At 54.4% G+C, this 12,686-nt stretch overlaps 1 protein-coding gene across 6 annotated transcripts in view; it reads right to left on the bottom strand.

The window, feature by feature from the left end:
• The window catches only part of Adcyap1r1 (ADCYAP receptor type I), a 52,942-nt gene that overhangs the window by 28,417 nt on the left and 11,839 nt on the right, over positions 1-12,686 (bottom strand). For all 6 annotated transcript variants that reach the window (XM_071608361.1, XM_071608337.1, XM_027939651.2 and 3 more), the window contains exon 3: positions 12,459-12,564. In XM_071608361.1, the coding sequence (XP_071464462.1) occupies positions 12,459-12,564 (106 nt within the window). The remainder of the gene's footprint in view (positions 1-12,458; positions 12,565-12,686) is intronic.

The following is a 12,686-nucleotide window of genomic DNA, read 5'->3' as shown; positions in this document are numbered from 1 at the left end:
TAGCCTCTTCTGCAGGGCCAGCTCCGTGTGGTCTGGCCTCAGCTCTACCTCCTCAGTGGTGGTCAGTGGTCGCTCACCCCAGGGTTGGGGGCCGGAAGTGGCTGGTCTGAGGCTGCTGCCTGGCCCCCACCTGCCTCGCAGGGCAGGCCTGGATGGAGCCCACGGTTGGCCCCCAGCTGGCCCTTGGAGGAGGAGCAGAGATTGATCAGATGAGAAGGGAAGGCCATCCAGGCAGGAGGCTGCGTGTGCCACGGCTGGAACTGGGAAAGGACTTGGAGTCTTGGAGTGGGATGAGATGAAGGAGGCAGGGACCATGGGGGAGGCCAGCCTGGTGTCACGGGGTCAGGCTGACGGAGAGGATGGCAAGGATGCACTGAGAAGTGCCTAGGAATCCTGAGGATCTGGCGACTCCCTGGACATGAGTTGCGAGGAAGAAGAGCCAGATTTTTGAATTTGGGGAGCTCAGAGGCCCCCTGCCCTCTCTGCTGTACTCTATCCTTCCAGCCACAGCCAGTCTTCTGTTTATCACCTCTGTCCCTCCTCTATACTGAACTGATCTCACCAATGTCAATGCTGACCTCTTTGCTGCCGAATTCAAAGGACGATTTCAGCCCTTTGCCAGCTGCCCTGCCCTGGGCCACCTGCCACGCACCCGGAATGAGCTCCCCCCACTCGGGTACTTGATATGCCCAGCCCTCTGTTTCCAGCCACTCCCCTAGGGCCAGTCCTTGCTGGACATTCCCACCTTGGGGGACCCAAGACCAATCAGAAGCAGACGAAGCAGTTCTTGCCTCTACTCAGCATCACCCACTAAACCCTCATCTCTCCCAGCCCCAGAAGTATAGGAAGCCACACCCCACCTTGTTCTCTCTCCTCCTCTGTGCTCCATGTCGAATCCTGCTGGATTTCCCTCCAGATGATCGTGGAATCCTTTACTCTTCCCTGGGACCACCGTTACTGCCTCCTCTTGAATCTCCATCAACCCCACACAGCTATGACTGTTTTTCAAAATGAGTATCCGACTGGGTCACACCCACCCTACGAGCAGTTAAAAGCTTTCCGTGCTCTTAGCATCCCAATTCTTCAACAGAGTCCCACAGTCCCCCTGCCATCCTTAACTCCAGCATAAGGGAAATGATGAGAAAAGGATGTCAAGTGAGAAGATCATGGAGGAGCAAAGCCCGGGGACCCTCACTGGTATCTATGGGGTAAGCCAACGAAGTACACACAAAGACGCACGCAGTTAGACAGCGTGCAGAGGTGCAGTGGGGTGGCCAAAGCACAGCACGTCAGACTGCAGAGTAGCTTCGGGAAAGGAGCCTGGTTTGCAGAGAGACCATGGGCCATGGAGATGGCTCCCACATCACAGCAGGAAAGCAAGTGACCTCTGCACTCCACCTCACAGGGCTGCTAGGAGCACTAATGAGTTCCTCCATGGAAAGTTCTCCAAATAGCACCAGGCTCCCTCTATGCAGACGCACTGTTGTCATTAGCATCAATTTCACTGTTTTAGTCAGGTGCCAGGCAGGGGCAGGCCTCATGAGGCCATGGTCTCTGTCAGGGTCCACACTATTGGGTGCTGTTAGGACCAGGAGATATCTATAGCTTCTGGATGTAGAAGACCTCTTCTCCCAGAATGCAGACCCTGCCATTTTAGAATCCACACCCTGACCTATAGCATTCTGCTCTTGGAATGTCAGAATTTGGGAGCTGGGAATAATGCAGTACTCTGCAATACTCTGAGTCAGCACACCAATAAGTCAAAGACACTGAGGATCATATGAGGGGTGCCAGCCATGGGTCCCAGCAATAGGCCACTGTCAGGGATACCTGTCTATCCACTACAGCAAGACATCTAGCCAGCATGTGGTTGGCTGTGACATTATGTCCTTGAAAGAGACCCAACAGCACATCTCTGGCCGCCACAGTTTGGGTTGACCGTGAAGCAGCCATGGAGCGTGACCGTGTCTGGCCCACACTCCAGGGACCCCAGCCAACAGATGTTCCTGTTATGCGGAGCATTAGGCCCTGGCATAGCCAGCTGCTGCTGCCAGCAGGGTGGAGGACACGACTTCAAGATAGCAAGCAGAGATGTGAGGGCTGAGAGGCAGAGGGGATGCAGGAGCCAAGTAGGTGGCACGAGGGGTGACAGGGGCTCCCGGAATGGTGGGTAAAGGGGTGGTGGCAGGCAAGAAGTGCATTCTCCTCATGACCAATAGAGTGTCTGCCATGTGCCAGGGACCCTCTAGGCACCAGGATACGGGACTGGAGGAAACAGACAAAGCTACAAAGCTCACAGTGGAGGGCAGAGCCAGGGAGGGTGGGGTCTTTCCTCGGCATCTGCACTGGAAGCCCCAGACTTGTGTTCTGGCCTCCTCTGCCATGGCTCACGTTCCCGAGGTGCCCATCAAGGGCCTTGTGTCTCTTGGGACGTCCAACTCTGAGTGACCAGAGCTCAAATCTGGAACAGAGATTCCCCCAGGGACTTGCTGGTGCCTCAGGGAAGGCTGGGACAAGCAGGAGCTGCCCTCCAAGGAGCACTGGACAAGGCACCCAACCCAACCCCACCCCATGACCTGGAAAGGCTAAGGACCCTCTAGCACAACTCTCAAAGTGCTCCTGGTGCCTTCTTCTGTCCCCATCCTGGGTCCCCTCCAGAGTCCTAAGGGCAGCTCCTGTGGCATCGGAGTAGACTGTAAACCTAAAATGAGACCTGGTCACCCCATGTCCTAATCCCAGTGTCTGGTTTAGTGGACATCCTTGAGCATGGGGAGCTCACAGCCTTGGAGCCGAGGAGAGCAGGAGGGGGCTCTTGAGAGGGCCTTAGGTTTCTCTAGCTAAGGACAGCAAGATATCTTCCTGCCACTCAGGTAAAATGCGACCTGTTTCCACATTCCCATTCATTTCACATTCCAGTCTCAACACACCTTAGTTTTGGCGAGATTGGAAGCTCAAGGATGCCTTTTCTCCTTTCTCCTCTCCCTCCTCCTTTTATTCTTTTTCTCTCTTCTCCCTGTCTTGTTCCCCTCCCCCTCCCCCTCCCCCTTATGATCCATACTCAAGAAATACGAGTCAGACCCTGCAGAATGGTACAGGAGTGAAGAGAAAGGACCCTGTCTCTGCTTCACAGAACTTACAGTCTGCCAGATCATGCTAATGATTTTGGATGTTATGCTAAATGCTCAGATGCCGCCAGATGGTGGTGTCTTAGTTTCCTGTTACTGCTAAAAGTTTGTAAGCAACTTACTGTCTTCAAATGGCACAAATTATTAGTTCTCGGTGTAAGAGGTCTGAAATGGGTCTCACTGTGCTGAAGTCAAGGTGTTAGCAGGGCTGTGCTTTTAGAGGTCCCCAAAGAGTCCTGTCTCCTATCTTTTCCAGATTCTAGAGGCCACCTACTCTTCTTGGCCTATGGTCCCCTTCCCCTGTCTTCAAAGTCAGAAGCTTAGCCTTCTCAACTCTCTCTTTCTGACTCTCCCCTCTTCTTTCACTTATAAGGACTTTCGTGCTTACACTGTGTCTGCTCAAGCAACCTGGGAGAATCTCCCCATCTCGAGACCCTCAACATAACTGCCTATGCAAATCTGCATCCCTCTGTCATGTAAGGTCACATCCACACCGTTCCAGGGAATAGGATGTATCTTCTATCTCTGGACAGTGGCAAGGGTCCTTTTTCTGCCTACCAAAGGGGTTTTGATCTCATTCAGTAGTGGGTGAAGACAATATATTTCAAGAGCTGAAAGCAGACATGAAAGACTTGTCAAGGCACCGCTAACACCCTGGGGAGGGATGAAGGAGTCTGACAGGGAGCAATGGCCGCAGAGATGGAGAAGAGTCCTGTACAGGACAGTGTGGAGACAGGGATGACAGGGCTTGGAGACAGACCAGCTGGACATGGCTGGCCAGAGTGCCAGAGGTGGTTAGTGCTCACCCATCTCACGTGACTTATCATCACATCCCGAGTTCTTAGCCACAGCAAGAGGGTAGAAATGATGGACTAGTCTCTAAAACGCCCCTCACAGGATTCCAGAGCCTTTACCTCTCTTCCCTCTCTGTAGGACCCTTGCATGTCACATGCAGAGTTCACATGGGGGTGGCAGCGTTCCCGTTTGGGAGGTGCCTGAATAAACTGTGTGAAGTGGGACTCTGCCTCCACCTCTGCTGACCACACTGGCCCGTAACATAGGCAAGCAAGAAATGTCACTGTGCTACATCTCTGAGAGTATACGGTTGATTTGTCACTGCTGCGTGGTCTAGACTATCTTGAGTCACACAAGGAAGGGCAGAGAGGTACCATGATGTCACCCAGATTTCTGGCTTGGGCGTCTGGATGGATGGATGAATGAATGAATGGATGGACTGACAGACAGATGAACAGATGAATGAACTATGCTATTTACTATAGTAGGAAGGGCTAGGTGAGCAGCAGATAGAGGGGATTTTTTTCTTTTTTTAATTTTGAGACAGGGTCTTCCTGAATTGCTTAGGCTGCTCAAACTTGCAATCCTCCTGCCTCAGCCTTCCAAGTAGCTGCAATTACAGGCCTACACCACCATGCCTGGCTGGAGAAGGAATTCGGCAAGTTGGAAATCAAGACTTTGGTCTGGTACACGTTTAGTTTGAGAGGCGCTAAGAACAGAGTGGAGACAGGTATCAAACAGGCAGCTAAAAAGTCTGGGGTGTGGTGTGGTTGTGGTGTCTCATGCCTGGAATCTCAGTAGCTCAGGAGGCTGAGGCAGGAGGATCCCAAGTTCAAAGCCAGCCTCAGCAAACTTAGCAAAGCCCTAAGCAATTTAGCAAGACCCTATCTCTAAATAAAATATTTTAAAAGGCCGGGGATGTGGCTCAGTGCTTAAAAGAGCCCCTAGGTTCAATCCCTGGTACAAAGAAAAAATAAATGTCTGGGATCCACAGAAGTCAGAACTGGAGTGGGTGGGGTCAGCAGGGATGCTATTTGGGCCATGGACTGGATGGTCCAGCAAGAGAGCAGAGCTCAGAGCAGAAAGAAGAATAGCCTGGTGCTGACAGAAGAGAGGGTGCCAACGTTTAGAAGAGGAGCTGGCAGGGAAGACGGAGGAGGGACACCAGGACAGGAAAGCAGCACGCCAGCCAGGAAAGCATGTCTCAGGGAGGAGACAGACAGTCAAGTGCAGCCAGCATCAAGTACCCCACCGTTTCCTCCTCCAAAGAGGCCAAACATCAGAACAGGTCTCCATCCCTCAAGAGAACGCTCAGCTCTCGGCAGCCCCACCGCCCCAGAGTCCCTTCCCACCTCCTATCATCCCTCAGCTCTGTGCCACCCCTGCCCCACGCCTCCTGGGCTGGTCTGCACAGACCCCGCTGTGGAACTTGGTCAGAGGAATCTGGGCAGTGAGCAGCTGGGGATACTTTGCACACTCTCTGGACTATTCCCACCTAGTAGCCAAGGGACGGTAGCGAGTTGTGACAACAGGAAAGATAGAGACCACTTAGGCAGGTCAGAATGAGGGAGAGTACAAGAGCTATTAGCCTTCGGCTGGAACAAAATACAGAGCTAATCTTAGGTTGTCATGGTGATGATTTTGTCCAGTTCCACACAGTGTTCAGAACCCCTAGACCAGGGACACCAGAGCGACAGACAAAGCGGTGGTCGTTCCCTCCAAAAGCCACCCCAGAGTTTCAGGTATTGTGAGAACAAGGCCCCCTATCTGAGCATATAATTCAAATATTAAAAAATGATTCAATTTACTGAAATTCACTCAACAGCCAAGGCTTCTGTTCAAACAGTGAGGACCCCCACCTCAACCCGAGGTGAGTGCTGGAGGGGAGAGGAAGAACCAGAGACACAGCCCTCCTCCTTCGAAGCCAGGGGTCCCCAAAGTGTGGGCCCCAGGCCAGCAACACCACTTGAGAACCAGGTCTGGGAATCAGAAACCCTGGGGATGGGCGTCAGTGACCTGCATTTGACAAGCCTCCAGGAGAGTCTGTTATATGCTTCAGTTCCAGAATGACCCAGCTAGGAAGACACAGAAATGGAGCCCTTTGTCAGATTTGGCATCCAGGCCTACAGGGAATACTTTCCTCTGAGCAGAGCGAGAGGCCCTGCAGACACCTGTTTCCCCACGCCTAGGGCCTGCTCACCCTTGAGCAGCCGAGGGGACCAGACAACAAGCTCATCCTGCTTCAAAGGTTGGGGAGCCCCAGCCTGGCCCCGAAGTGGTTCCTTCCTGGGGGCCTCTCCCCTTCGGAGGAGGGTGGAGAAGCTGAGGTACCTGGCCATCTGGACAGGATTCAGAAGACCTCCCTCTTCCTTGTCCCCCAGCACGTGGGACCCCATGGAGAACCACACCTGAACAACCCTGCCAGGAGGCGGGCATGGCTTCCAGGCTGAGGGGAGTCAGCAGCCCTGGGAAGAGGAGGTGCTGGCTGGCCCTGGGCTGGCAGGCTGCCCCAGGACAGCAGAGGGAACAAAGCGTCTCCCAGCAGGTGCTCCCTGAGGGCCGCAGGGGCACCGGGCACTGTGTGGTGGAGCAGCAGTTCCCACGCAGAGCTGTCTTTTCTCCACCTCTTCTGGCCACAAGAGTCCTGCAGCAGAATGGCAGCCCCTGGCTGGGATGGCAGACCTGGGCACTGGCCCGGAGCTGGCTCTCACCCTGGGTGAGACTCGCCAGTGACCACCACCTCTGACCTCAGCGGCTCTGTGTCATGTGAGAGCTGGACTGGGGTTGGTTCCAGACTCATTCAGCATTTAGGGGTTTGGAGTGAGATGAAAACCGCTAAACGCATCTCCAGACCTCTTCCTCTTCTTCTCCAGAAACTCCTTTAAGACACGTAGAGGGTGTTCAAAAAACCAGCCAGAAAGCAAGTTGCTGCTACTGTCCGTGGCCACCTCCCCGCCGGTATCTTCAGCCTCTCCCAGCTGCCTCCACTCTGAAGACCACCATCGGCATGACCATCCCATGTTCTCTCTGGGACAGTGGTCCCAGAACGAGTGAAGAACCAGAGCTTGAGGGAATGCAGGTGGCTTCCCGGGAGCCCCTCAGCCCCCACCACACACACAGTGCCACATGCCTGCCCCTCACCTCTACCACACCAGGACCAACTGACCCACTTTACTAGATCTAAAGGATTATAGGGAGAAACTCAATGTAGATAAGCATATAAAGGTCATGTACAGTCACATGCCATAATGACGTTTAAGTCAGTGATGGGCTACACACACACACACCACGGTGGTTCCATAAGATTACAACAGAGCTGAAAACTCCCAAAGCTCAGTAATATCACAGTCACTGTACTGCTGCACTGTAACACAGTGCACGACTCCTGCATTTGTGGTGGGAACAAACCTGCACTGCCAGTCATTTAAAGGCATAGCACAGGCAATGATATACAGTACACAGTACCTGATGATAGACAGCTGTGCTACTCCTTTTCGTATTTGTTATACTATAATCGGTGTCACCATTATAGACTATTCTTCTACTTATCAAAGTTTACTGCAAAACTGTATGCCCCGCTCTGCAGCCTCATACATCCTGTAGTTACAGCATCTCCTGGTGGAGCCAAGGGGCCAAGTGGAGTGATTGCCCTATGGCACCCACATCACACCACCACCAAATCACAGACAAGGCATATCTCAGAGGGTCTCACTGCCACCAAGCGAGCAATGCCGGTAGATGTGTGTGTGCTCACATGCGTAAAAGCACTGCCCTGAGTTCACACTCATAGACACCAGAACAAGCCATCAGGCTTTGTTTTTCCATGTTCAGTTGTGTTTCAAGGGCATCGGCTGCCCTTGGGCCAGCCTCTCTGCAGGTGTGCTTGCTCAGGGACAGTGCAGCAGCAGGAGGGCTGGCCTCTCTCAATTCATCCCCAGCCCAGGTTAATAGCCTAGTGCACAGCTGTCAATCATGGTTACTCTCGGGTTTGGTCTCTGCGGGGAATGGGCTCCCTGCCCAGTCTGTGCCATGGGAGCTGCTCTCGGGCTTCACATTATAGCACACCCTGGAGGGTGCTGTTCTCAAATAAAACCAGTGGTTCTCAACCTGGGTACTCTTCAGAATTAACTTAGAGGATCTTAACACATACCAACGTGGAGTAGCCCGTACAAATGCTGATGAGGCTGGGCCTGGGTAGTTCCGGACATCCGCATCTTGCAATCTCCCAGGGAGCTTTAATGGGCTGAACCACGAACAGGGGTTGCAGTTCATATTCCTCAAGTGTGTTTAATTTGGAGCCACGAAGAAGTCCAGCTCCAGCCAAAGGCACTCCTAGGAGCAGGCCTGAGGCTCCCATGGGGACCCGGGGGAAATTAAGGCCCTTGTTTGGCAGCTGACAGTGGGATAACACTGTCCTTGAACTTAAGCCCTGGAAAGGAACCCAGAGGCTGCCTGTTCTAAAGCCCCTTGAGGAGGGTCCTCCAACCTCAGTCTGCGGAAACAAGCTTTTCAGACCACAGGCCGGATGCAAGCCCCTTGGAGGTCAGCCTTCCGCAGTGGGCCTCCCCTTGTCCTGCCCGCTGCCCATCTCCTTCCCAAGCAGGTCACTGGAGGCTGAGAACCTGGCTCTTACAAAAACAAACGCCCTCCAGCCTTCACTAGCTAAGAAAAGGGCAGGCCTGGGGCACACACCCAGGGCCCTCCTCTCCCAGCTCCACTCTCCAGCTCCAACTTCCTCCACAGCTGTCTGACCTTTCCCTCCAACAAGGAGAGAAGGGCGGGTGTCTCCTCACTCCTGAGCTGCAGTGCAGCGCAGTGGCGGAAAAGGTGGCTCTGGAACCATCTGAATGCACACCGCAGCTCCACCCTCTCTGTGTGGGCTTAGATGTGAGCAGGCAAAGAAATGAAGGCTCTTGGGAACAGCCTCATCTGTAAGCAGGGGATAGAAACTGCCCAGACGTGGGGCGGTGTACATGGAGAACCCAAGGACTGGCTTCTAAGTGCTGGCTGTGACGCTCCCTGCCACCTGCCACCCACCTCTTTCCCTTCCCACCTTCACCCAGGCCATCCCCACCTGGCTCACATTCCTACCTTCTTCCCTCCTTCCCTCCAAGGCCCAAGCTGGTCCCCCAGCCCCTCCCTGCTCTTCCAGAAAGACTTTGTGGATTATTCCAAATGGCATGCCTAGAGGAGTCTCTACGCTCCCCAGAACTCAGGCCTAGAGGAAGATGGGTCACCCTCGAGGCCCCCATGTTGTGACATAACTACTCGTAATAACCATTGTCTCTGCTGAGAGCTCAGTAAAGCCCATCACCATCCCCTGCCCTTCCCACCGATTTTGTCATTTAACACAATATTCCTATGTGGTAGGTATTATTTTTTCCTCCATTTTGCAGACAAGAAAATCAAGGTGTTATGTACTTTCCTAAGGTCCCACAGTTGGTGATCTGGGAACCGGTGCTAGGTTCCAAGCATGTGGTTCTGAGGCTATGTGTCCCAGTGGCTGTCTGGGTTCAAGGTCCACCTCTGCCTCTTAATGGACTGCAACCTTAAGCAAGTTGCATAACCTCCTTATGCTTCAGCTTCCTTATGTATAAAATAGGAGCAGTAATAGACCAGCCTGCTAGGTTGCTTTGATGATTGAATAAAACACACACACACACACACACACACACAATGACTGGAATAAAGGAAGTCTATATAAAGTATGTGGCCATTAACATGACCCATTCCACCATCCTCATTTTATAAAAGGAGATCTTAAGGTCCACAGCCACAGAGTCAGTGGTCTAGCTGGGCCCTCAGTGTCCTCCTCTTTCCTGATAGCTCTTCTTTCCTTCTGCTTAATTTAATGCCAGCCCTATCCAGTAAAGCTCTACCCCTTGACTCAGGGAGGGCAAAGATAGAGATGTGAGATCCTCTTCCCTCTTCTAACAGGCCATGAGAGGGGAAAGTCTTCATTCCTCTCTCTCTCTCTGTCTCTCTCCCTTTCTCCATCCCTCCTTCCCTCCCTCAGAAGAGACCTGTGCCCTCACTCTTGAAGAACCCTTCATACCCTGCCCCCTCTAGGCCTAGCCTGCCCATCCCTACCTTCACCTGCCCAGTGAGAGGCGCCTTCTCCTCCCCTGAATCCCCAGTACACGGGCTCCAGCTCTCCCCACTGACTCTGACCTCTCTGAACTTGACTTCAGGGCTCTCGTGTCTGCCTGCATTCCCTGACCCTGGCCTTGCCCTCACTCCACCCAGGCCAGATACCTAAGATTTCAGCTTCTCCTGTGAGTCCAAGAGTGCAGGGAAGGTGAGAGAGCAGAGCGGGGCCAGGGAGTGGATGAACCAGTGAGCTGGGGGGCGAGTGAGTGTCCTCCACGGGCTTCAGGTCCCCCACCCAAGTTCAGGTCTGGGAGTGACCTGTGTCACTGCTGCTCCACAGGGTCCCTGAGGAGGGCCCGATGGGGTCCTGGGGAAGTTGCAAGGATTCTAGCCCAGTGGGGACTGGCCACAGCTGTTCCCCTACCTCCACCTCCTGTGGAAATGGACTTAAAATGTGCAGACACTCACTCCCTGGGACAGCCAGCCCCCAGGATGGCTCATCCCCACACCCCAGACGGGGCTACAAACAGGGGCACTCCGTCCCCCCAGAGGTCAGGCACCTGCCCCCTGGCCTCTTGTTCCTATGACTCCCTTAGCCTGATTCACCCACTCTCGGTTCTCAGCTGCGGTCACATGGCCACCCATCCTGGGGGGCCAGCTCAGGGGTTCTCAGCTTTAGCTTCTCACTTGAACTTGCTGGGAGCTTCTGAACCTGACAGAAACTGTGTGAGGTTCTGACTGAAGCTGCAGGATCGTGGTTTGAGCACCTTCTTCTAACAGCTCTCCTGGCAATCCTGACGTGCAGCCAGGTTTGGAAGCCAAGGATCTTGGTTCAATGCCACCTTCCCCAGCAGCCCCTCCCCATCTCATCACGGAGGACTCACCTCTTTCCCATCCTGAGCACACTCCCCAGCACTAGTCAGCCCGTCCCAGAGTGGTGACTGTCCCCACATCTGTCTCTCTCTTGCTTCAGCCAGGTCACCACTATGGGCAAGCCTGTCTTGTCCTCTCTCAGCCCAGGGCTCGATAGATGGGTGTAATTAATGGCATCCAGCTCTCCCTGCAGTCCCTGCCCCGGCCCCACCCCCAACCTCTACCCTTGCCTCCTGGACTCCTGTGCTGCTCCACCCTGAGACATGGATGCAGGAACAATGGCTCTGGGCTGGGAGGCAGGACACCTGCAATCCAGACCCACATATGTGCTCTGAACATGGCCTGCCCTCAGCAGCCCACTTCTCCATGAAACCCTGGGACGGGAAAAGTCTCATTTCTTTGAGTTTCCTCCATCTATACCCATCTGGAAGAGGGTCACATCTGGGCTCCCTTCCTGAGTGTCCCTAGTTGGTGGGGCCCAGCATTCACTTTTGCCGTCAGTCAGGGCTAAGCAGTGTCCACTGGCCGGTGGGGCAGGCAGGCCCAGCCGGGAGCAGTGCCTTCCCAGCCAGTCTGCATGGAGAAGCAGCTGGCTGTGGAGTTGGGCCCAGTGGGACCACTACATTTAACTGGGCTAGAGATTAATAAAGTCTTCAAACAGATGGTGCTCAGAAGAGCTGGGCGGATCTGGAGGGAAAAGCGCATCCTTCTGGTCTGAGCAGAGAGCCTCACCCTTGGGTAGACCCGCAGCCAGCCCTCCAGCAACCGAGGCAGGAGCGAGGCTGGAAGGGCCGCTGGGATGCCCCAGCCAGCCCCTGAAAGGCCCTCAGACAGAAGGCAGAGGGAGTCTTCACCTCTTTGGGCCTGGGATCCCATCTGCAAAGCAGGGGAGTTGGGAGGGGAGGGTGACATGGGACCACTGGGGCTCATCAGGGCTGCATCAGTCCCTGGGGACATGTGAAATGTTGGGAGGCACTTTTTGTTTATCCTTGGGATCAGGGGTGTTATGGACATTTAAGAGGACAAGCTAAGGATGCTAAATGTCCTGTAGTATGTAGCTCCATCCAGCACAGGGCATGGTACCCCCACCACAGATGTGGCCAGCCCTGCACCAGACAGTCTCTGAGACTGGGAGCTTGCTGCTTTTCCCCCTGGCTTCTGATGGAATGAGCAGAGAAGACAGGAAATGACCCTATGCTCTGCCCTAAGCTGACCAGGTGCTCCAGAGCCCAGCTGCCAGCAACAGCTGCGTCCCTGCTGCCACCAGGCCCCTGCGGCCTGCTAATAAGCTTTCTGACAGCCACTGCCCGGCCCAGCACCAGCTCTATCATAGCCTCTAGGTGAGAGAAGGTGGTCACATCCAGCCACCCAGGACAGCCCTGAGCCACCCAGGACAGACTAGCTCCAAGCAGGGCAACCCCTGCCTCACTGCTCAGAGCAGATGAAGGACACCATCTCCCAGAGACCTGCACCCTCTGCCACCCCGTCCAAGGTGGACCTGGGGCCAGGAAACTGGTGCTAAAGGCCAGCCTGCATGTTCTGGGGACACCGTGCCCTCCCAGCCACCCGGCTCACCTGGGGAGGAATCGTTGAAGCCCAGCAGGTCATTGGCCCTCTGGATCTTCTCCAGGCACAGGGCCTGCTCCTTCTTGAAGATGCAGTCGGAGTGCATGGCGGTGGCCTGCAGGGGACACATGGTATGGATGGTGGGAGGCCCACCCATGAGGCTTCCCACCTAATCCCAGGGGCGTGTCCTAGAGAACATGGTGTGTGTGTGTGTGTGGGGGGGGGCAGAACCAGGAA

The sequence above is a fragment of the Marmota flaviventris genome, chromosome 1 (assembly GCF_047511675.1).
Source record: "Marmota flaviventris isolate mMarFla1 chromosome 1, mMarFla1.hap1, whole genome shotgun sequence".
In the NCBI taxonomy this organism is placed as follows: Eukaryota; Metazoa; Chordata; class Mammalia; order Rodentia; family Sciuridae; genus Marmota; species Marmota flaviventris.
The sequence above is the reverse complement of the archived record's forward strand: the minus strand, read 5'-3'. Positions and strand labels throughout refer to the sequence as shown.